This window comes from Rhinopithecus bieti, unplaced genomic scaffold (assembly GCF_001698545.2).
Source record: "Rhinopithecus bieti isolate Rb0 unplaced genomic scaffold, ASM169854v2 scaffold_39870, whole genome shotgun sequence".
Lineage (NCBI taxonomy): Eukaryota > Metazoa > Chordata > Mammalia > Primates > Cercopithecidae > Rhinopithecus > Rhinopithecus bieti.
The window spans coordinates 3,013,928-3,038,794 of NW_016817144.1; the positions used below are offsets into that span (position 1 = coordinate 3,013,928).

At 49.3% G+C, this 24,867-nt stretch overlaps 1 protein-coding gene across 4 annotated transcripts in view; it reads right to left on the reverse strand.

Moving 5' to 3' along the window:
• The window catches only part of RGS9 (regulator of G protein signaling 9), a 107,364-nt gene that overhangs the window by 68,576 nt on the left and 13,921 nt on the right, over positions 1-24,867 (reverse strand). For 2 of the 4 annotated variants that reach the window (XM_017855854.1, XM_017855853.1), the window contains exons 1-6: positions 24,464-24,723; positions 7,805-7,901; positions 2,888-2,938; positions 1,022-1,128; positions 760-811; positions 435-493 (exon numbers count right to left, since the gene is read on the reverse strand). In XM_017855854.1, coding sequence (XP_017711343.1) covers positions 435-493; positions 760-811; positions 1,022-1,128; positions 2,888-2,938; positions 7,805-7,901; positions 24,464-24,520 — 423 coding nt within the window. In that variant the 5' untranslated portion in view covers positions 24,521-24,723. Of the gene's footprint in view, positions 1-434; positions 494-759; positions 812-1,021; positions 1,129-2,887; positions 2,939-7,804; positions 7,902-24,463; positions 24,724-24,867 lie in introns of those variants that run through there. The other 2 variants (XM_017855855.1, XM_017855856.1) reach the window with 1 other exon arrangement.

Here is a 24,867-nt window from a genome sequence, read left to right on the forward strand (position 1 = left end):
GGTGGAGGTTGTAGTGAGCTGAGATCATGCGACTGTACTTTAGCCTGGGCAACAGAGCAAGACTTTGTCTTAAAAAAAAAAAAAAAAAGAAAAAAAAATTCAAGTTCAAATCTGTTAACCAAGGTTGTCCATTAGAGTACATATTAATTATGTCACATTGTTTTGGGATGGCAAAAGGAAGCGGGGAGCCACCGTGTGCCCAGTAGCCACCGAGGCAAGGGCTTAAAGTACAGCAAGAGAAAGTAAAGTTAGACATGGGAAAGAATTTACTTCAGTTAGCTGCTTCTAAGTAGTAAAAGGATGGCTAGCTGGCTGGCTGGCTGGATGGATCATGAGGGCACATATGAATGTAGTGATGTAAGAATGAGGAAAGTACAGCTCAAAGCTATATTCCACTCAATTATAATAACCTCTACTTAAAAGCACCTCCATACCTTTTCATATTCTTCCAAAATTCCTTTCTTCTTGATATTTCGCTTGGCCAGATAGATGGCTGGAAAACAAAGCAATGACATTTTCCATCATCATCATCTTTCAGAACCCCATCTGCAGCCTCCCTAAGCCTGAGGCCGCTGCGCTCAGAGTGAGGGAGAGAACGCTCAGCACACCCAGTCCCTTGCCCCTGGGGACACGCCCAGTGCAGATGTGGACTGACATAAAGGTCATGATGACAGCAAGACAAATGTCACCAAAATGCAGCAAGTAAATAAGCAGCATGTTAAGCACTACCAAAGGCATAGTTGGGACTGAAGTATTTACCGTAATCGGTATCTTCAGCTGGCCACTGCTGGGTGGGCCAGAAATACGGTGTCTGCAAAAGAAACCAGGGAAACCACACTTTAAAACTGGATTGTGACTCAATGGACCCCAACCCTGTGACTAAAGAAACTGAACCACCTTAGCCCCCTCCACCGTTTCTGAAGTCCTGATCTGTGAAACTATGAACCCGACCTTTACAAATGAGATCTTTTCAAATGAGATCAACCCTATATGAACAGCCAAGGTCAAGGCCAAGACTCACCTGAAATCGGTAGAGGCTGCCATCAGGCTTGAGAATGAGATTCTTGGGGTCTTGCAGGGGGTAAATGTAGCCATACCTGACAATAAAGTTGCCCAAGTTCTGTGCCTCTGGGAAAAGCAGTTCAGACACGGATGTTAAGAGCAGGGCTGAGACAGGAGCTCACTGCCGGCCCCCACGGCACCCCAAACTCCAGGACAGGTGCCCCCTCCTAACAGCACTGCCTCTCACGAGCAGTGAGGACACTAGTTCCTGAACTTGGCTGTGGACAGGCATCAGGTGGGTTGCACACTAAAAGGAGGACCTCCCAGGTCCTATCCTCAGGAATGACAACTCAGTAAGTCTGGATGGGAACTAGGAAACTTGGATGTTAACAGAACCCACAGGTGGTCTGCTGCAGCGGGTGATGGTTAAGGAAGGCCTAGAGAAGCCTCTCTAGGCCCACTGGGTCTGGGAAAGGCCACAGGACTGGGAAGAAAATGTCTCTGTCGGACCAACGGACACTTTGTCACTCAAAGAATGAGCGAGGAGCACTATGTTTATTGCCAACTTCTATCCCAAGCTCACCTCTACCTGATCCCAGGTCCAGGTTCCTCTCCTTCCCATTTCACTTTAATTCCTACCCTGCTCCAGTTTATTTGGAAGCACAGCCTTGTTTATCAATTATATCAATTAAAGGACAAACTTCTTTTTTTTTTTTTTTTTTTTTTTTTTTTTTTTTTTTTTTTTTTTTTTTTTGAGACGGAGTCTTGCTGTGTCACCCAGGCTGGAGTGCAGTGGCCGGATCTTAGCTCACTGCAAGCTCCACCTCCCGGGTTTATGCCATTCTCCTGCCTCAGCCTCCCGAGTAGCTGGGACTACAGGCACCCGCCACCTCGCCCGGGTAGTTTTTTGTATTTTTTAGTAGAGACAGGGTTTCACCGTGTTAGCCAGGATGGTCTCGATCTCCTGACCTCGTGATCCGCCCGTCTCGGCCTCCCAAAGTGCTGGGATTACAGGCTTGAGCCACCGCGCCCGGCCACTTCTTTGGTTCTTTCTCCAAAGCACCAATGGAAGCAGATGTCTTTCCATCCTCTGGAAGGGATTCCATCCCTCCATTCCTGCAGGAACCCCCAGCCCAAGGACTCAACCCATCTCCCCATCCCATAGCTCAGCCTCCAAGGTGTGGGAAGACCTCCTCCCCAACCCTCCCTCTCCAGGTCTCGCTCTCTCCGTCAAAGACCAAGTCCTAAAGTTGTATGCCTCATTGTACCAACAGCCTATTTTCTAGTGTGAAATCCCCTCCAGTTTCTTTCTGCTCCAATCCGTCTTCTAAATTGCTCAGGCACCCTAGTTGAAGTACGAGTATCATGCACACTGCCATGCTGGAAAATTGTCTGTGGCTACCTATTGCCTATCTCCCAGATCTTCAGGTGCTCTTCCACCCCTCTGCCACCCTCCATAGCCATCTGGAGCCATGACTCTCAATCTCCCTTGTCGCGCCTCCACTTTCCGCTCATTCCATTTCTATACCATTGTTCTTGCTAGTGTCCCCTTATAGGAAGACTCTCAGAGCTCCTCTTCATCAATTCACAAGCATCACTTCTTTCAACACCAGCTATACACAGCACCCCCTCCAGGACTTTCTTGACTGAGTCCTCCCCACTTATCCCTGTTATTTATGCTCTAAATATTTGGTATAAAATAACTCTTTTGTCCCCAAATTATCCTGCCTTTGCTTTTGATTCTGGCAGTTTTACAGTCGAAGGTCATGACCCTCCAATTAAAATGCAAATTTCTCAGAAACACAGGCTAAGTCTCTATTTAGTTTCTCCCATGGTGCTGTACACACAGCTGTCCTGGATAACTGACTGCCAGATGAGCTCTCACCCAGATTGGAGATCCAAAGCCGCTGGACGATCCATTGCAGAACATCACTTCCTGCAAAACAGAGACGTTTGCGGTTATCGTCATAGCCTCCTGACATATCCCTGCTCCTCCACGCTGTTGCCTGACTGGTCTCCTTCCTGTTCAGCTGCAATTTCATTCCTCTTTGCTCAGAACCTTCGGAAACCCCCACCTCATCATGTTCAGTCCCAACTCTGCAGCCTGTAATTCAAGGCTATCCATGATCTCACTCCAGCAGATGTGCAACCTAACACCGCACCGCACCGCACCGCCTGGCCCCCCACCACACACACTTCATCTTTATCGTCTCTTATCGTATTGACCTTTTACCTGACAATAACTTGTGCATGGACTGTTATTCACTAACTAGATAGTAAATAGACTAAGTCTAAACACACACACACACACACACACACACACACACACACACACATACACACACACACACACACAAAACACACCCAAGGCAAGTTGTTTGCAGGGCTCTGGACCAAGCTAGGACTCATGGGAGTAAAACAGACCCAGGGATGGGAAGAGGACAGGCTGGGGGCTGCGGCTGGCTCTCCATCTCCCCAAGTTCCCAGGCAGAACTCCGAGGAGTCAGAAAATTCTAAGCTTGAACCTGGCCTTCCATGACGTTGTGAAGGTACTTTTGTCAGGGTAGGAAGATGGGACCTATCCTAGTTATTTATAACTTTAGATGATGGAATGAAGGCTCCATGTGTACCCTCGCCCCAGGCCTGGCAAATCTTAGAGGCTTGCTTGGGAACAACACACACACACACCAAAAAAAAAAAAAATGTAAAAAACAGCAGGAGATGCAGGCTTGGAGGCCAGGAGAGAACGTGCACCCATGCACCTGTCCCACCCACCCGCTCCCCTCAAAGATTCAGATTTATCTAAGGATCAAGGCAAGCCAAGTTCCATCAACAAGCCCAGAGGTGCCATACAACCCCACAGAAGCTCTGAGCCCCTTTCCTCAGCCTGGGCCCTCTGGCCTCACAAGCAGAAGGTACGCCTTCTAGGCACAAGGTAAGAGCATCTCAGAAGATAGACAAGGTGCCCTGGAACGAAGCACCCCATCACAGAGGCCATCATGCAGATGCCAATGGTCAGATTTCCAGCAATCTTAGCCTACTCTCCAAAGGCTAAGCTGGAAACCTGTCTGCATGGGAACAGGTCCACAAAATGCACCAAAGAAGAGGGCCAGGATTGAGACCCCACTGCCTGGATTCTTATGTCTGGATAATTGCCAATGATACTTCCCTCCTCGGAGGTGGTGCAGGGACATTTCTTCTTATGACCCACATGCACACTCTCTGGGCATAATTGCCTGCCTATGACCATGACTGGGTATAGACAACCTGCAATTCTTCCCTTCATGCCCACACGCTAGGACACAAATGTCCAGCCATGATCTCTGTCAGTGTCCGCATGCACACCATCGTGGTTTTCCATGGTTCTACTTCTGTTGTTCTTAGCATCATTCATTCCTGGTTGGCTGTTCAAAAGCAAAATCCTTCATCTAAACTCCTACTTAAAATCCACTTTCCACACCAAGTCTCTCTCTTTAAATGCTACACAGTGTTGCGCAGGCAGAGAGAGACCCAGGCAGACATCAGACTGATTAGCTCTCTCCACCAAGGAGCTGAGGGCTTTCTCATCCACTTGACTGCCTCCCAAAATAGATCAAATGAGATTATGGTGCCACCAGCCTCTGTACCACACGGTCTGTGCTGACAGCATGGAAGACTGCTCAGGCTCCCCCATCAGTCACCTTTGTCCCGAGGAAGCCCTGGGACGCCTGCCGTCCATGAAGTTAAATAATTTGTTTTTATCGGTGCTAATGTTGCAGGACCAGGGCTTCTCCCTGTGTTGTTTCTATAGCAGCTGGAATTCACCTGTGCAGGAGGAACAAGGAGAAACATGGCAGGATGGGCAACCTCACCCAAATCCAGGAACCAAGTGTGCCCCGTGCGCAAGGAAGGAAAGCAGCTGGTGCACACTGACAGTGGATAAGAATATGGACTCTGGGCTGGGCGCAGTGGCTCATGCCTGTAATCCCAGCACTTTGGGAGGCCAAAGCGAGCGGATCACCTGAGGTCAGGAGTTCGAGATCAGCCTGACCGACGTGATGAAACCCCATCTCTACTAAAAATACAAAAATTAGCTGGGTGTGGTGGTGGGTGCCTATAATCCTAGCTACTTCAGAGCTGGGGCACGAGAATCGCTAGAACCCAGGAGGTAGAAGCTGCAATGAGCCAAGATAGCACCACTGCACTCCAGCCTGAGCAACAGAGCAAGAGCCTGTCTCTAAATAAATAAATAAATAAATAAAATAAAAATTAAAAAAAAAAAAAAAAAAGTATATATATATATAATATACTATATATATATTATATATATGGACTCTGGAGGTCACATCTGCTGGGCTGAAATTCAAGCTCCACTCATGAAATGAGCTTAAGGACATGAAGGCAAGTTGCTGAAAGGCAAGTTGCTGAAACTCTTTGGTCTCCATAGCCCCAGGTGCAAAAGTGGGCAGTCATATCTACCTTTAACTTTATTGTGGCCAGGCGCGGTGGCTCAAGCCTGTAATCCCAGCACTTTGGGAGGCCGAGACGGGTGGATCACGAGGTCAGGAGATTGAGACCATCCTGGCTAACACGGTGAAACCCCATCTGTACTAAAAAATACAAAAAACTAGCCGGACGAGGTGGCGGGCGCCTGTAGTCCCAGCTACTCGGGAGGCTGAGGCAGGAGAATGGCATAAACCCGGGAGGCGGAGCTTGCAGTGAGCTGAGATCCGGCCACTGCACTCCCGCCTGGGCAACAGAGCAAGACTCTGTCTCAAAAAAAAAAAAAAAAAAAAAACTTTATTGTGGGTGTTAACAGACAACGCATGGGCAAGCGCTAGCTACGACCACCATCCAGCACCCGCTGCACACTCAGCACCGGCACAACAGCCTCTCACTTCCTTCCTGCACTCGTTCCCTTAGGGAGGGATTGCTATTCTTGCATTAAAAATGAGAAAACTGGCCAGCTGTGGAGACTTGAGCTGGCAATCCCAGCACTTTGGAAAACCGAGGCAGGAGAATCACTTGAGCCCAGCAGGTCAAGGCTGCAGTGAGCCATAATTGCATTACTGCACTCCAGCCTGGAAGGCAGCATGAGACCCTGTCTCAAAACAAACAAACAAACAAACAAAACAATGGGGAGAGTAAACTGAGACCAGGGCTATAGCTAGAAAAGACACCTGAAGGATTTAATCCTGCACTTTCCACACAATGACAGACAAGAAGTGACTCACGCATTCAATAAACTTTTACTAACCATCTGTTATAAACACAGCTCTGCTAAGCATTGGGGTTACCCAGATAAGCAAGACAAGATACTTTCCCTTGAAGGGCCCCAGTCCAGTGGAGAATTCAGGCCAAAATTAATGACAATCAGAGGCAGGGAGGGGGACGGGGTTGGGGATGCCTTCAGGAAGAATTGTCCCAGCTGCATCTGAGATGATGGGGGATGCAAAGGCACCCTGAAAAGTCTGCCCACTGTTTCCACTCTTTAGGTGCCCAGAGCTACTCTGGTTCTTAGCCTTTCCAAAGTCTGGCTTGTCAATGTTTCCTTTCCCTCCATGAGCTGCTCTATAGCGTTTCAATTAATTCCCCTTTTGCTCCAACAAAAGAGTGGGTCTTCTGTTGCTTGCACGCAAGGAAACCTGAGTGACACATTGCTGGTGGGGGCATCCTTTCTTCTAAGCAGTCAGAAAGGGAAAGGGGAGGCCGTGAGCCAGCTTGTCTCTGCAAAGACTAGGGCATCTTGAGTGAAAAATAAATAGTCAGGTCAGGGGTGGCATAGAGAGGGAGGCCTCACATTGAGCACAGCAGTGGTGAGGCCCTGGCTTGGGCTATGAGAAGCTGTCTGCTTCTGCAGGCAATACACCCAAGTATGAAACACTGTCTTTACTGCAAAATCAAGACCAGAAAACAGGTAACACATTAACCAAAACGCTCTCCTAGTTTGGTGTCCAGCCCCTCTTGCCAATATCCCCAAATGATGCTCTGCAGGCACGTCACCCCCCAACACACACACAGAGAGAGGAGACAGTGGCACCACCCCGAAAGGGCAGTTGAGAAGGGCCTGAAATGAATTAGAAGGTAGAAGGTGGAGCAAAACAAAGGCCAACTTTTTTCTGCTAAATAGTATTTTTTTTTCTGCGACTTGGTTTCACCACAAAGCAAACAAAACAACAAAACAAAAAATAACAGTGAAGATTTCTAAAATGAACTTCTGGGAGGAATGGCTTCAGGAAATGACCTATTGAGTCCTTTTCTCCTTCCTGACCCCTTCCTCAGAGGAAGACTTTAGTCCGGGAGTCAGCAAATGTACTCTGTAGAGCGCTAGATAGTAAATAAACATTTCAGCTTTGTGGGAGTCTTGTTTTGTCATCCAGGCTGGAGTGCAGTGGTGCGATCTTGGCTTACTGCAACCTCCGCCTCCCAGGTTCAAGCGATTCTCATGCCTCAGCCTCCTGAGTAGCTGGGATTACAGGCATGCACCACCACGCCTGGCTAATTTTTGTTCCTGTAGTAGAGATGGGGTTTCCCCATGTTGGTCAGGCTGGTCTCGAACTCCTGACCTCAGGTGATCCACCTGCCTTGGCCTCCCAAAGTGCTGGGATTATAGGTGTAAGCCACTGTGCCTGTCCACAACTATATATTTTAACTCTGCCATTGTAGTGTAAGAGCAGCCATAGACAATACATAAATGAGTGAACATGGATATGTTCCAATAAAACTTTATTTAGAAATAAAGTTTTTTACAAATACAGGAGGTGGGCCGTATTGGGCCTCTGGGGTCTATTCCAGGCCAAGACTAAAGTGCAAGCTACATCACCTGTCATGGCATGAGGAACGCTGGTGACCAGGACCCTCTGGTTCTGCATTCGGACCCCTGTCTCTGGGTTCTGCATGTCCTTCACGAGCGCTTCAATCTGCAAGACAGAACGGGAAAAAGCCAACTGACGAGAACAATTTTGAAAGTTGTGCAGGGCCATTTCCACTGCACTGAGAGGGATCTCAAAATGCAAAGGCGGACACCGGGGTTCCCCATCTGGTACAGGAGCCAGGTGGGCACTGAGTGACTCTAATGCAGCCAGGACTAAGGTGTGCTCCACAGCCACAGATCCCATCCCTGTGTGTGAAGACTCGCACATTCATCCTGACTGGGAGATTCTGGGGTGGCTTTTAAGGAAAGATGGAGCTTAACGAGAAAGGATTTTGCTGGGCCAGGCACGATGGCTCACGCCTGTAATCGCAGCACTTTGGGAGGCCGAGGCGGGCGGATCACGAGGTCAGGAGATCGAGACCATCCTGGCTAACACGGTGAAACCCCATCTCTACCAAAAAAGACAAAAAAATTAGCTGGGCGTGCTGGTGGGCGCCTGTAGTCCCAGCTACTGCGGAGGCTGAGGCAGGAGAATGGCGTGAACCCAGGAGGCGGAGCTTGCAGTGAGCCGAGATTGTGCCACTGCACTCCAGCCTGGGCAACATAGCGAGATTCTGTCTCAAAAAAAAAAAAAAAGAAAGGATTTTGCTGGACAGAAAGTGATAGAACACCATGGGCAAAGGCGTGAAAGGATGACAGCTCCCAGGGTTAGTGGAACAGAAAACAGCAGGAGTTGCGGCTGGAATAGCCAGTGGAGGCCAGATCACATGGACCTCAAAGCCACCCCTGCAGTGTGGATTTTGTTCCAGTGACTGTTCCTGGAGAGCATTTTGGAAACGTGGCCCATGACAGAGAGAAGAACATGAAGTAGGAAGAAGTTCGCAGAGGTAGAGAAAAGTGCAGTGACCTCTTCAAAGCTATTGCATACAGCCCAGTGAGGAACAACAGTGACCAGGCACAGTGGCTTACGCCTGTAATCCCAAATTCAGGGAGGCAGAGGCGGGAGGATCGCTTGAGTCCAGGAGTTTCTGACCTGCCTGGGCAACACAGTGAGGCCTTGCCTCTACAAAAAACTTAAAAATTATCTGGGCATGGTGGCACATGCCTGTAGTTCCCAGCTACTTGGGAGACTGAGGCAGGAGGATCACTTGAGCCCAGGAGTTCCAGGCTACAGTGAGCTATGATCGCACCACGGCACTCAGCCTGGGTGACAGAGCAAGACCCTGTCTCTTTTTAAAAGAAGCAAAGAAATGACAGTGCTTCAACCCTTAACACCCCCACTCTTTGTACTCTCAGCAGAGCAGCCAGATGGGCTTTCCATTATTTTAGAATATGTCACTCTTCTGCGTGGCTGTTCCACTGCAAGGGCCACTTGACACCGAGTAAATGATAAAGTTTCCCTACTGGTCTACATGTTCGGGACCTCCTTCCTCTCTGACTTCTTTCCTACCACTCCCCACCAGCTCCCTCTGATCCAGCCACACTGGCCACCTTCCTTCCCCCAGCCATACCAAGGACACTCCCAGCCAGCCTTGGGTGGGTCCCGTGCTCTGGCTGTTCCCTCTACCTGGGCCAGTCTTCCCAAGAGACCAATCTGGCTCCCTCCTCACCTCCTTCCCCTTCTGATGGTCTCAGGAGGCCCACTCTGACCATTCCTAAAGCTGCAACCCTGAACTCCACCCTTGGCATTCCTGACCCCCTGCTCCATTTCTCGAGAGCATGCGTGTTCTTCAAACATACAAAATAATTGACCTAGTTATTACATTGTTGATGGTGCATCTCCCTTTGCTCCTGGAAAATAAGCTCTTCCTGGGGGTCTTTGTCTGTTGTTGTTTGCTGCTGGATGTCAAGTGTCAGGAAGTGTGCCTGGCACATAGGTAGTACCCAGTAAGCAGGTGATGTGTGAATTAATAAATAAATGAGGCAGTGGCCAGGAAGATGGTAAGCAAGCATGACTTTCAGAGCCCTAGAAGAGCAAAAATAAACTGTATTTGCAAGTGACTGAGTGGTTCACTGAGGGTGACACAGAATAATGCCAAGGTTTATAACTTATACAACCAGAGTTACCAGTTACCAAACTAGAAAATGCAAAAGAAGAAGCCGCTTCTGGCAGCAAAGGCATCTGCCTTGGCAGGTCGACTGCAAGGGGCTGCTGAGATTCCCACAATGTCTGAGAGGTGATTGGAAATGACTGCCCCAGGTTCAGAAGAGACAGGATCAGAGATACGAATTACAGCCATGACTGTCAGGGAGAGTTGAAGCTAAAGAGAATCAAGAAACTGTCTGAGGAAGCCTGAACTGCAGGAAGGCAGCCACAACAACAGCCCTGACTATCTTTAGAGTTGTTTTTTTCATTTTTATTACTAAAAATTATTTCCCACTTGAAAAAATCAAATGGAAATAATATCAACTGAAGGATTTATTTTTATTTTATTTTATGTTTTGAGGCAGGTCTCCCTCTGTCGCCCAGGCTGGAGTGTAGTGGCACGAACTTGGCTCACTGCAACTGTCACTTCCTGGGCTCAAGCAACTGTCCTGCCTCAGCCTCCCGAGTGGCCAGGATTACAGACACATGGCACCACGCCCGGCCAATTTTTGTATTTTTAGTAGAGACAGGGTTTCGCCATGCTGACCAGGCTGGTCTTGAACTCCTAACCTCAAGTGATCCACCCGCCTCAGCCTCCCAAAGTGCTGAGACTACAGGCGTGAGCCACCTCACCCAGCCTGAAGGACGTGTTTTTTTTTAAACAAACTGGATGTTTGACACTAGTCAACAAAGATGACTAGAGAAAACCCAGGTGTTTCTCTTGTTATTCAGTGTTTGCTACTGACCTTGAGAAAGCTTCATGTGCAGAGGTTTCAAACTTCATGTTCCCCTAGAAAAGCCCTCACTAACGGGAAAGCTGTCTACTCCCCGTGTCCCAGATCTACTTGCCAATGGTCAGTTGGTCATTTGACATCCAGGCACAGTCATGATCGACTCTGGGAAGCCAGAGAGAAGAAGCTTTGGTCCCTGAGCCCAAAGATCTCACTGACCAGTGCAAGCATATTCTAGGACAATGCAGAACGTACAATGACAAGGGTGAGTCTATGGTGTCATGTGAACACAGCAGTGCCTAGGGCTGGGCAGAAGGGAAGGACGCCTCCTAGATTGATTTTTCTTTTTTTTTTAGACTGAGTCTTGCTCTGTTGCTCAGGCTGGAGCACAGTGGCGCGATCTCAGCTCACCGCAATCTCCACCTCCTGAGTTCAAGCGATTCTCTTGCCTCAGCCTCTCAAGTAGCTGGGATTACAGGCACCCACCACCACGCCCAGCTAATTTTTGTATTTTTAGTAGAAACAGCGTTTTACCACGTTGGCCAGGCTGGTCTCAAACTCCTGATCTCAAATGATCCACCCACTTCGGCCTCCCAAAGTACCAGGATTACAGGTATGAGCCACCGCGCCCAGCCTCCTAGGTTGAATTTTACAAAGTTTAGCAAGTATTAGGAAGCAGAAAGAGAAAAGGAGCATGGGTGAGGGTGTTCCAGGTGGAAGGGCCACAGGAGCAGAAGCACAGAACGTGAACCAGCAGCGGGGAACAAAGCCCTTTCCTGCCTTCACCCAGCCCAGGGCTCTCTCCTGAGGTCTGGGCTGCTACGTGCAGCTGGACATCCACGTGGAAGGCTGCTCTCACACCCAGTCTGTCCACATTCCCACCATTACCCAAAGTAAAACATTTCATCCATTTACCTGTTTCCCCTCTCCCCTCCATTTAGCCACCTCGCTTACACCATCTCTTGGCATTGAATTAAACAATATCTCCCAACACTGGCTCATTAAAATTTACAAAATCCTTTTGTGATCTGAAGGTACTTGCTAGCGGTCCAAAGAAAAAGCACTCAGGCTCTGTGGGATTTCCTTTCTCTATTTACTGTAGGATCTTGGGCAACTCACTTAACCTCTCTGAATCTCCTTTCTCTGCCATAACATGGGGACCATGATAGTATGTGGACTACTAAATGATTCTATAATACCTTAGAATTTAATTAATTTGTGGCTTTATAATCCCTTAGAATTTAATGATGTAAAATGCTCTATAAGGAGAGATATATGTTATGTATGCATAATGATATACGCTTTGTCAGGAGAGACATATGTTCATTGCTATGGTTAGAATTACTAATATTAGTAGCATTCATACTAATACATTTTGAAACTTTGCATGCAGGGTTGTGTTTAGGTGCCCAGGAATAGAAACCCAGGTCAACAAAGCAAATAAGTATAGGTATTTACGGGGCATGTATTAAGAACACTGCACTGCAAGGATACAAGGTAAAAGACTCCAGTCTTCAGAGAGTTGAGCAGACAGTTACATGAAAATAAAAAGTTAACTAATATGAAAGCTAGGAGTCTGAATGCAGAGAAAGCTCAGTTCACACCTCTGCTCCAAATTAGAAGCTAGAGGCTTTACGTAAATTGCTAAATTTCACTAGGACTCATTTATCTGTAAAACAGAGCTTGCAGTAGTATCAGGCCCGGTGTGATGGCTCATGCCTGTAATCTTAGCATTTTGGGAGGCCAAGGTGGGTGGATCACTTGAGGTCAGGAGTCCGAGACCAGCCTGGTCAACATGGTGAAACACCATATCTGACAAAAATACAAAAATTACCCAGGTGTGGTGGCAGGTGCCTATCGTCCCAGCCACTTGGGAGGCTGAGGTGGGAGAATCCCTCGAACCCAGGAGGCAGAGGTTGCAGTGAGCCAGGATCACATCACTGCACTCCAGCCTGCACAACAGTGAGACCTTGTCTCAAAACAAAAACAAAAACAAAAAAACACCAAAACCATTCATCATAGGGATGTTGTGAAGACTAAATGAGATTAAGCATACAAAGTATTTCATATCATTCTGTGCACAAAGTATTTATGAAATAGCAATTGCAAGTCAGACATGGTGGCTCACGCTTGTAATCCCAGCTACCCAGAAGGCTGAGGCAGGAAGATCACTTGAGCCCAGGAGTTCAAATCCAGCCTGGGAAACACAGGGAGCCCTTGTCCTCCTCCCCCCGCCCACCCCCCCAAAAAAATAGCAACTGCAGACTGGCTGAGATGATCATAAAAAGAGTGCAGAGAGGGCCAACAGAATCTCCATAGATGGTGAGGACCCGGCTGCACTCCAAGGGAGGGGTGGTATAAGAAGGACTCAGGTTTCTTAATTCAGAAATGGAAAGAGATTGAAATGGGAACCCTGAGCACTGTTGGTAGAAATGCAAAATGGTGCAGCTGCTGTGGAAAACAGTATGGAGGTTCATCAGAAAAATTAAAAATAGAACTGCCACAGCATCCAACAATACCACTTCTGGGTATGTATCCAAAAGAATTGAAATCAGGCTCTGCAAAAGATACCTGCACCCCCATGTTCACTGCAGCACTATTCATGCTAGCCAAAATGTGGAAATAACCTAAGTGTCCACTATCAGATGAACAAAGAAAATGTGTTCTATGCATACAAAAGAACATTGTTTGGCTTTTGAAAAGAAGGAAATTCTGCAATATGCAAGCAAATGGATGAACCTGGGGTTAATTATGCTAAGTGAAATAGGTCAGTCACAGAAGGACAAATACCACACGATTCCACTTACATGAAGTACCTAGAATAGACGAATTCATAGATCAAATATCAGAATGGTGGTTGCCAGGGGTCAGGGAGAATGGAAAACGGGAAGTTGCTACTCGACAGACATAAAGAACTTTCAGTTAAATGACATGAATACATTCTAGACATGTGCTGTACAACATTGTACCTCAAGTCAACAATATTGTATTATACACTTAGTTTTGAAAGGGTAGTTCTCACGTTAAATGTTCTTACCGCAATAAAATAAAAAATTTTTAAAGAAAGGCCAGGCACGGTGGCTCACGCCAGTAATTCCTGCACTTTGGGAGGGTGAGGCAGACAGATCATTTGAGGGCGGGAGTTCGACACCAGCCTGGTCAACAACGTGAAACCCCGTCTCTATAAAAAATACAAAAATTAGCCGGGTGTGATGGCACATGCCTGTAATCCTAGCTACTCAGGAGGCTGAGGCAGCAGAATCACTTGAACCCGGGAGGTGGAGGTTGCAGTGAGCTGAGATCACGCCACCGCACTCCAGCCTGGGTAACACAGTGAGACTCTGTCTAAAAAAAAAAAAACAAAAAAAAGTTTTTAAAAGAGAGAGAGAATGATCCAGGTGCATTCAAGGTGACGGGTCATTCAAGGGAGTCCTGAAGTGGAAAAATGCTACCTGCCGCCTGTCACTCAGGCAGCCTGAAGCTGGAAGGCTCCCACCTTCCCAAGGAGCGTGGGACCATGTCCTAATTTGATGCTGAGGGGTGAGATTCCCTACTTCAATCTTTGTTGCGAAACCAGCATTTGCAGCTGAACCATGATTTCGAGAAATGGGCCAAGGGCAGGTACACAGCTGAGGCCACTCTGAGCACAGAGCCAGCCAGTGTGCAGAACCCAGGCAGCTCCAGGGACTCCCAGTGCAAGACTGACTGTCAGCTTCCTCTGCACAGATACATTCTCGGCTCACAGAATTGTTTTGGAACACAAAATACTCATTTTGACTTGACTCAGAGCCATAGTCCTTGGCCATCTGCAGTGTCGGGACTTAGCGGCATCTGAGGTCACTGGGTCAGCTGTAAGTCTAGCAGCAATGAGGGGAGCAAAGGGACAACCCCAGGAGGGTGTTTGCGGGGCGCTGAGAGGTAGAACTGCTGCTCCTGGGAGTGGCCCAGGGAACGAAGGAGCCGACAGGTTGTGGGAGTGACTCCTTCTGGAGTTCTCCACTAACTGTGACCTCAGGTCTCCATGGTACCCAAGAAGTGCCCGAGTTTCTTGTGTTTGTTTGTTTGTTTGTTTTTGAGACGGAGTCTCACTCCATAGCCTAAGCTGGAGCGCAGTGGCGTGATCTTGGCTCACTGTAATCTCCACCTCCCAGGCTCAGGCGATTCTCATGCCTCAGCCTCCCAAGTAGCCGGGACTACAGGCGCACACCCCATGCTAATTTTTTGTATTTTAGTAGAGACGAGGTTTCACCATGTTGCCCAGGCTGGTCTCAAACTCCTGACCTCAAGTGATCTGCCCGCCTCAGCCTGCCAAAGTGCTGGGATTACAGGCGTGAGCCACCATGCCTGGCCAAGATTTTCTTTTTTTTCTTTTTCTTTTTTTTTCTTTTTTGAGACGGAGTCTCGTTCTGTTGCCAAGCTGAAGTGCAGTGGCGGATCTTGGCTCACTACAACCTCTGCCTCCCGGGCTCAAGCGATTCTTCTGCCTCAGCCTCCCAAGTAGCTGGGACTACAGGTGCACACCACCAAACCCAGCTAATTTTTTACTTTTAGTAGAGATGGGGTTTCACCATGTTTGCCAGGATGGTCTCGATCTCTTGACCTCGTGATCCACCCGCCTCGGTCTCCCAAAGTGCTGGGATTACAGGTGTGAGCCACCGTGCCTGGCCAAGGTTTTCTAATATGAGGGTCCAAGACTCCTTTTTCCCACATTAGCTGCCGGATGAAAGGCTGCCTTCATTAAAAATGGTTTTTATTAGATGTAACAACAGCATGTTATAAAAACAGGGAGTCCATATATTGGAGAAGACATATAATCCCACTTTAAAAGTTAGAAACCCGAGTTTCTCCGATAGAAAGTTGGCAGATTTGATTCCTTGTCTTTGCATTAAAAAAAAAAATCGAGTTATAAAGAGTTTGAAAATAACCTTCAGAGGAGGAATAATGAGAGTTATTTTTAAAACACAATGAGGGGAGTCAGATTTCTTTCTAGCAGGTGTGTCACCCTGCACAGAAAGAAGGGCTGGGTGGGAGGAGGGAACGTCACGTGAACCTCAGGAACATTTTGAGGGAGTTCGGCCCATTGGGATCCCGATCCTTTCTCCTCCTTTCCCGATACAAATTCCTCTGAGGCGTCTCCTCAGTCACCCCAGGAAACCACAGAACTCTAGCTCTATGGGCTGAACTGCGTCCCCCTATAAATTCGTACATTGAAGTCCTAATCCCAGTACCTCAGAACGTGACTGCTTTTGGAGATAAGGTCTTTAAAGAGGTGAAATGAGGCCAGGTGCAGTGGCTCATGCCTGTAATCCCAGCAATTTGGGAGGCTGAGATGGGCGGATGGTTTGGGGTCAGGAGTTTGAGACCAGCCTGGCCAACACGGCAAAACCTCATCTCTATTAAAAATACAAAAATAAATAAATAAATAAATAAATAAATAAATAAATAATAGCCAGGAGTGGTGGCAGGCACCTACAATCCCAGCTATTCAGGAGCTGAGGCAGAAGAATCGCTTGAACCCGCGAGGCAGAGGTTGCAGTGAGCCGAGATCGAGCCACTGCACTCCAGCCTGGTCATGTAACAAGACTCAGTCTCAAAAAAGTAAAAATGAGGCTGGGCACATGGCTCATGCCTGTAAACCCAGTACTTTGGGAGGCCAAGCCGGGTGGATCAAGAGGTCAGGAGTTCGAGACCAGCCTGGCTAATACTAAATACAAATAATTAGCCAATACTAAAAATACAAAAAAATTAGCCAGGTGTGGTGACGGGCACCTGTAATCCCAGCTACTTGAGAGGCTGAGGCAGAAGAATCTCTTGAACCTGGGAGGCGAGGTTGCAGTGAGCCGAGATCTCATCATCGCACTCCAGCCTGGGCGACAGAGCGAGACTCAGTCTCAATAAAAATAAAAAAATAAAATAAAGCGGTGAAATGAGGTCATGGAGTGGATCCTAATCCCCTATGACCAGTGTCTTTATGAGAATAGATTAGGACACAGAGAGACACAGAGGGAAGATGATGCGAGGACAGAGCGAGAGCAGCCATCTGAGAGCCAAAGAGAGAAGCTTCAGGAGAAGCCAACCGTGCCACACTTTGATCTCAGACTTCCAGCCTCCAGAACTGTCAGCAAAGAAGTATCTGTTGCTTAAGCCACTCAGTCTATGGTTCTTTGTGACAACAGTCCTACAAACTCATACAGACTCTGTGTCCTATATTCAATCAGAAACATCCCTTCCCCTGCACAGAGCGGGGAGAATCTGAACTGTTTCCTAAGTTCTCCAGGAAGTGAGATGCCCTTGCTATTCTGCTGCAAACTTCAGCAGATCTTGCACTCTCCTCCTTGTGTCCTTAGGGGCATCCTCACCCTCAAAGGCCAACACTCTCATTCCCAAACGAACTCTGCTTCCCAGCTCCTCCCAAGACAAAGCATCAGCCCCGCTTCGTTCCCAGGCAACATGTCAGTGCTGCACAACCAGGCGCCGCGGGACCCTGTCTGACCCCGTGTTGGGGAGAAGGGGGTCAGGGTGTCAGCTGCACCTTTCCTCTCTCAGATGCCAATGTGCTGAGGCATGACAGTAGGCGTGCCAGGGAATCCCGACATCACAGAGGGATCAGGGATGAGGGCTTTGATGGATCTGACATCCCACCCACCACGCCCACACTGCTCCTCACATTAAGGAGCTGTCACTCACTGCGGAAGATCTCTGGGGCTGGAATTTTCCTTTAAGCTGGAGAAGGCACCCGGGGGAACAATAACAATCGGTACTTTTCTATACAAAGATGGGAAAAGTGACCCAGAACTGCAGAGTTGTTTTTCTAACAGAGGAGGATGTGCTCCGGCTAAGAAGCCTGGCCACACAGAGTCCAGCCACCCTCCCGCTGTCTCGCCCAATATCTCCCAGACGCTCAGCACTATGCCCTAACCAGTGCTTCGTAGTCTTTCACCAAAATCTGCTCTTCCCACCCTGGTCAAAAGCCTGGGAATTGTTCCAGGCGACCCCAGCCAAGATGTGGGCAACTTCTGTTGAATGGGCTTTTTTATCCCTTTTTTTTTTCAGGCTGGAGTGCAGTGACACGATCATAGCTCACTGTGGCCTCAAACTCCTGGGCACAAGTGATCCCCCCACTTTAGCATCCCATAGCTAAGACTACAGGCATGTGCCACCCGCCCAGCTAATTTTTTTTTTTTTTTTTTTTTTTTTGAGACAGGTTCTGGCTCTGTCACCCAGGCTGGAGTGCAGTGGCACAATCCCAGCTCACTGCAACCTCTGCCTCCTGGGTTCAGGTGATTCTCACACCTCAGCCTCCCGAGTAGCTGGGACTAGAGATGCCTGCCAGCACGCCTAGCTCATTTGTGTGTGCGTGTTTGCATTTTTGGTAGAGACAGGGTTTCACCATGTTGCCCAGGCTAGTCTCAAATACCTGGGCTCAAGTGATCCACCCACCTTGGCCTCCCAAAGTGCTGGGATAAAGGTGTGAGCCACGGCTCCTGGCCCCCAGCTAATTTTTTAATTTTTTCGTAGAGATGGGTCTTGGTATGTTGCCCAGTCTGACTGCTTTTGTTTTCAACACATCTCTTATCTGCCCACTCAATCCTGCCTCCGTGGAACTTCTTCTAACCCGTCTCCCGAACTATCAGGTTCTGCCTTTCAGCTGTGGCATCTGTCTCCAGCCTTCGGGGTGCTCCTTCGCTCAGGGCTCTCAACCGTGGCCCCATCGATGCTTGGAGCTGGATCATTCTTTGGGGGTTGGTGAGGGCGGCTGTCCTGAGGGCTGTAGGATGTTTAGCAGCATCCATGTCCTCCACCTACTAGATGCCAGGAGCACCTCCAGTTATGACAACCTAAAATGTATTTAGACATTGCCAAATGTCCCTGGGGGCTTTCATCCTGGCTGCACATTCAAACCACCTGGAAAACTTTTCAAAAAGAGCAATGGTTAAGCCTGGCATGATGGCAGGCACCTGTAAGTGAAATTACTCAGGAGGCCAAGGTGAGAGGATCCCTTGATCCCAGGAGTTTGAGTCCGGCCTGGGCAATATAGTGAAACCCCATCTCTAGAAAAAGAAATTGTTTTAAAAAAAAGAAAACCAGGCCGGGCATGGTGGCTTACACTTGCAATCCCAGCACTTTAGGAGGCCAGGGCAGGTGGATCACCCGAGCTCAGGAGTTTGAGACCAGCCTGACCAACACAGTGAAACTCCATCTCTACTAACAACACAAAAATTAGCCAGGTGTGGTGGCAGGTCCCTGTAATCCCAGCTACTTCAGAGGCTGAGGCAGGAGAATCACTTGAACCCGGAGGCAGAGGTTACAGTGAGCCGAGATCTCACCACTGCTCTCTAGCCTAAGCAACAGAGACAGACTCAAGTCAAAAAAAAAAAAAAAGAAAAAAAAAAGGAAGAAAACCAGTGGCATAAAAAGACCAATGCTTAAGTCTCACTTCCAGGCCAAGTAAATCAGAAACTCAAAGTACGGTGAGTTGATATTAACGTTTTTTAAAGTGCAGTCCAGGCCGGGCACTGTGGCTCAAGCCTGTAATCCCAGCACTTTGGGAGGCCGAGACGGGCGGATCGCGAGGTCAGGAGATCGAGACTATCCTGGCTCACACGGTGAAACCCCGTCTCTACTAAAAAATACAAAACACTAGCCGGGCAAGGTGGCGGGCGCCTGTAGTCCCAGCAACTCGGGAGCCTGAGGCAGGAAAATGGCGTAAACCCGGGAGGCGGAGCTTGCAGTGAGCTGAGATCCGGCCACTGCACCCCAGCCTGGGCGACAGAGCAAGACTCCGTCTCAAAAAAAAAAAAAAGTGTAGTCCAGGTTGAGAATTACTCATTCCATCTCTTACCAGAATCATCTTTCTAGCTTATAAACCAACTCATCTTATTCATCCCTGATTTTAAAACGTCAAACAGCTTCTCATTAAACACAGAAGTCATTAAACTCTGTAGCATGACCTAGGAGGCCCTCCAGTTCTAGGCTTTTCTTTTTGTTTGTATGGTTTTTTGTGTGTTTTTTGTTTTGTTTTGTTTGTTTGTTTTGAGACTGAGTCTTGCTCTGTCACCCAGGCTGCAGTGCAGTGGCACGATCTCAGCTCACTGCAGCCTCTGACTCCTGGGTTCAAGTGATTCTCCTGCCTCAGCCTCCCGAGTAGCTGGGAATACAGGCACACGCCACCACGCCCGGCTAATTTTTGTATTTTTAGTAGAGACAGGGTTTTACCACATTAGCCATGCTGGTCTTGAACTCCTGACCTAGTGATCAGCCTGCCTCGGCCTCCCAAAGTACTGGGATTACAGGCGTGTGCCACCGCACACACAGTTCTGGGGCATTCTTACCTACCAGCCTTCCCCTCCATCAATGTGAAACTCACTTCCTGCACACTTGGAGCCAGCTCTCCCGACCCCCAGGCAATCTCCCAAACCACCCTGCTACTTTACATGTCCATGTTTTGTATTGCCTAAAATGTCACTCATTTCCCCAACCTCCTGGCCAAAAACTACTGACTTCTTATCATTCGACTCCATTACAAGCCCCCTTGTGAAATCTGTCCTGATCCCCCGTGACCCCAGATAGAACTGACCACCCCCTGCTTGGTGTTACATGTATCCTCTAACAATGTCTGTCACAGCCTATGGAACAATTCTTGTCTCCTTGTTTACACATCTGTCTTTCCCCACTAGACTCTAAGCTCCTTGGTGCTCCCAGGACCTGGCACAGCATTTAGCCCATAAGTGCCCAGTTATGTGTCTGTATTGAATGAAAGAACATTACAAGCAAGAGATACCAAACTCTGCCTGAATATCCTCAATATTTCTGCTTCTGCATTCCTTTCTCAGGCAAAAAGAGGTGCCAGAAGCCACACAGGAAAACAAAGCTGTCTACCAGAAGGCTTCCCCAAGAAAGTCCATCCCATGGTGAATCCCAAGGGCAGTGGTGGTACTGGCTCGGAGTGTGATCTGGTAATTGCAGAGGGGAATGGGCCATCCCCAGAACAAGAGTCCATGGGTGCTGGAACCACAGGAGGCCACCTACCTGCGTTCATCTGTCCACTGTGTGCCATCAGCTAATTCCCCAGCAAAGCCTCTGCCTCTTTCTACCACATCTTAAACGAGCCCAGGCATCAGAGGTGGGCAGCAGCATGGCTGGTGGGCATGCTGACCCATGGTTACATTGAGACTGAGATGGAGGCATGAGTGTGAGAACCTCAGGAATCGCACAAGGGCCTTTCTGACCAGCATGGCTCTCGCTGGCCCCATGACAGCTGTCATTTCTCAAGAGGCTGTAGTTGCAGGGGCACAGAGGATCCTGAGTGAACTCTCTTAGTTCAGGGAGAAGGCATCCCACCCATTCCTCTGGCTCACATCAGTGGCCTTTTTTTTTTTTTTTTTTTTTTTGACAGAATCTCTCTGTCACCCAGGCTGGAGTGTAGTGGCATGAACTTGTGAACTCAAGTTACTGCAACTTCCACCTCCCGGGTTCAAGCAATTCTCCTGCCTCAGCCTCCCAAGTAGCTGGGATTACAGGTGCCCACCACCACGCCCCACTAATTTTTATATTTTTAGTAGTCACAGGGTTTTGCCATGTTGGCCAGGCTGGTCTCAAACTCCTGATCTCAGATGATCCACCTACCTCGGCCTCCCAAACTGCTGGGATTACAGACATGACCCACTGCATCTGGCCCACCAGTGGTCTTCTTAATTTGCAAATCTGCCATATCACTTGCCCATTCCAATTTCTGTAGTGGCTCTGTACGAGATAAAACCAAACCTTTCAAAGGTCTTGAAGGCCCATATGCACCTGCTGCCTCCGCCTTCCTTTCCAGCTTCCCACTCCCCTTGCACTTCAAAATCCATCCATTACAGAACATGGCCCCAACCTCCCTAGCTTTCCCATGCCTCTGTGCCTACACTGTTCCCCCTGCCGGAAACATCTTTCCCTTCCTGCCTGGAAACTCCTATGTATCCTTCAGGTCTCAGCTCTGTGTCCCTAAGCACATTGAGCTGGGCTTTCCCACAGCCTCCACACTCTGCCCTACATCATGGGAAAGCTCCTGGCATTGCATCACCACTTGTGACAGACAATGACCACTCCTGTATTTCTTCCTGGTTTCACACCATCTAGTGCTGCGTGACTGGCAAGCCGCTTAGCCTCTCTGAGCCTCAGCTTTCTTCTTTGTAAAATGGTGACCATAACCTCCAGCTTATGAAATAGATGAGATAATGCACATAACGCCCCTCCCCACCCCATCGCAGACACAGCATACTTCATCACATGCACAGAACAAGTGGTGAGTGACAGTTGCACCCAGGTCCACACTTTTTAGTTCCAGGCCCTTCTCCAGAAAGCTGGACATAGAATGCAGCTGAGTCTTCATTAAGGATCACCTGGCACAGGCTCTTGAGGCCTGTTCTGCAGAATTTTATTCTGTCCCCTGCTCCAAGGAGCTCTGTGACATGACCAATACATACACAGATATACAGGATAATAGACAGGACCCTCGCCAGCACAAGGTCTAGGGAAAGAGCAATGCTAGAGGTGCGGCAGGGTCTGTAGGGCACAGAGAAGGGAGCTGTCCTGCCCAGGGGCAGTAGGAGAACCAGCCTTCATGGACGAGGCGTAGCTGAGCTGGGCATGGGAAGAGAAGTGGAGCTTGGCAAGCGAGAGGGGGAGAAAGGACTTTCCCAGCAGACGGACCCTGAGGCATGAAAGGGCACGGGTTCCTAAAAAGGAAGGAAGTCCTTGAGGCAGGAGCCCAGGGGTGCCTGTGGCTGCTTTGTTGTTTCCCAGAGGGCAGGTGTGGAAGGCAGGCAGGCAGGAGGCAAAGCCGGGAAGATGGTGGGAGCGGGATCCTGGGTAGCCAGGGTGCTCAGGGGAAGGCTGGACTTTATCCTGGGAATGTGGGAAGCCAGTGGAGGGTTTCAGGTCAAGGAGGTCGCCATTGATTTGGGGGGGGAAAACTGTGTATAGGAAAGATGTCATGGAGGGGGGGAAGCGGGGTGGAAGAGGTGGAGCTGGGATGCAGGAGGGGAGGTTAGGGTAGAGGAGGGGTAAGTTAGGATGGAGGAGGAGAAGGCTGGGGAGGAAGAGGACAATGGGGTAGAGGAAGGGGAAGACAGGGTGGAGGAAGAGGAGCTGGGGTCGAGAAGGGAAAGGTGGGTGGAGGGGGGAGAGCTGGGGTGGAGGAGGGGCAGCTGAAATGTAGGATGCAGAGGTTAGGGTGGAGGAAGGGAACTGGGGTGGAGGAGGAAGAGTTTGGGTGGAAGAGGGGAGGCTAGGGTGGAGGAGGGGATGCTGGGGTGGAAGAGGGGATGCTGGGGTGGAGGATGGGGAGTTTGGGTGGAGGAGGGGAGGCTAGGGTGGAGGAGAGGGAGTTTGGGTGGAGGAGGGGAGGCTAGGGTGGAAGAGAGGATGCTGGGGTGGAGGAGGGGTGGCTGGGGAGGAGGAAGGCAGCCTGGGGTGGAGGAGAGACTAGAGACCAAGACACTAGTTAGAAGACCAAAGTAAAGAGAGGAGAATCTACTAGAGAAGAGTCGTGATGGAAAAGAATGCCAGAGATTCAATAAACAAATTGAATATCTCCAGACAATTACTCTCTGAGCCTCCAAGCCAGAGCTGTCCTGCCTGGGAGGAGGCAGTCCTAGGGTAAATCCTGGAAGATGATGTGTGGCTTTCAGATAGCTGACTTAGGCAGCTTCTTCTGCTTTTAGTAACTGGTATCTGCAATACAGGCTCTCAGGGTTCTTTCTGAGGGAAACAACATCCAGCCTGTCTGCTTTATGGATGATACCCACACCTCTACTACCCAGGAGATGAGCACAAGCATCTTGAAGTAGGTGGACCAAATGCAACCAACTGTCCCGGGGTCCCCAGGACTGTCCTGGTTTTAGCACTGAAAGTCCTGGGCAAATCAGGACAGTGGTCACCGACTATACCAATTTGCTGAGCTCCAGGGGCTCAGGGAGAGCCCAGCTAGTCACAAAACATTCAACTAATTCTACTTAACAAGATAAGCCTAAGAAGATGGACCCTACGCTGTGAAAAGTGGCTATGGGTGGGAGGAAGGACAAAGACATGACCCGGGACCTAATCCTCCACAGATCTCTTCTGACAGTGATTATCTCAGAAGCTCAGAACTAAATGAACCACTTTGTCCCCAGACACATCACCCCACAGGTGCATTCCACCTCCCACATGTCCATCCTGTGTGCACACCCTGTGCCCGGTCACTTTGTCTGGGAAAGCATTCACAAGGGAAGCGAAAAGGTTGGGACTTCTGCCGCCAGCGCAGACAGCGGGAGATGCACAGACAGACACACTCAAATGAGGGCTCTTGGGGCACTGTAAGTGGGGTGGCCCTTTATCCTACAAATCACCCTGTTTTCATGGTCTATGTGTACACACACACACACACTTTAAAATAGTGCAGTTTTGGATCAGAAACTAAAGGCAAAAAATGGTAATGTCACATCTGGTCGTCTTACAACAATATCAGCAGGCTGTCTCAAATCTGCCACAGCCTGAACTGAACCTGCCTTTCCCGAGTAACAGGTTGTTTTCACCTCCCGCAGACCATCGCGCTGGCTTCAGATTCTCCACTACAGGCAGGGCGCACGAAAACCTAATTATTATAGTCATCAATATCGACACACACAGCAAAGAAGTCACTTAATAAAATCGAGCAGCACAAATCGACCCAAAGGAGTGCCCTCCACTCCTGCCCCACGTGTCCTCGGATGCCTCGCAGATGCGGTCCCCGGCCCGCCTCCCAGGGCCCAGGTGAGGGGCCAGGGTTACCTTTTGGAGAAATGCCATCCTCGGCCTGTACTGCTGGCCTTGGTGTCGGATTGTCATCTTGGCCCCTGGATGGATTCACAGCCAGAGCACCAGTGGGAGACAAGAGGAGAAGCCCCCCAAGTTCGAAAGGCAGCCTGGCTCGCCCCAGCCCTGGGCGTCGACGGGGAGGCGGCTGGGCGGGGAGGGCGCGGGCCGGGCCCCCCTGACTCTCACTAGGCGCCGCTGACTTGGAAAGCAGCTGGAATCCGCGCCAGCCAATCCGCGAGCGGCGCCGCGGGCTCATTAGCATGCGCTGCGCGGGCGCCCACCTGCCGCCAGGGGGCGCTGTCCGGCCCTCGCCGGGACCCCGCGGAGCAGCAGGTGAGACCCGCAGGGCAGGGCCCCGGGAGGAGGAGGAGGGGAGG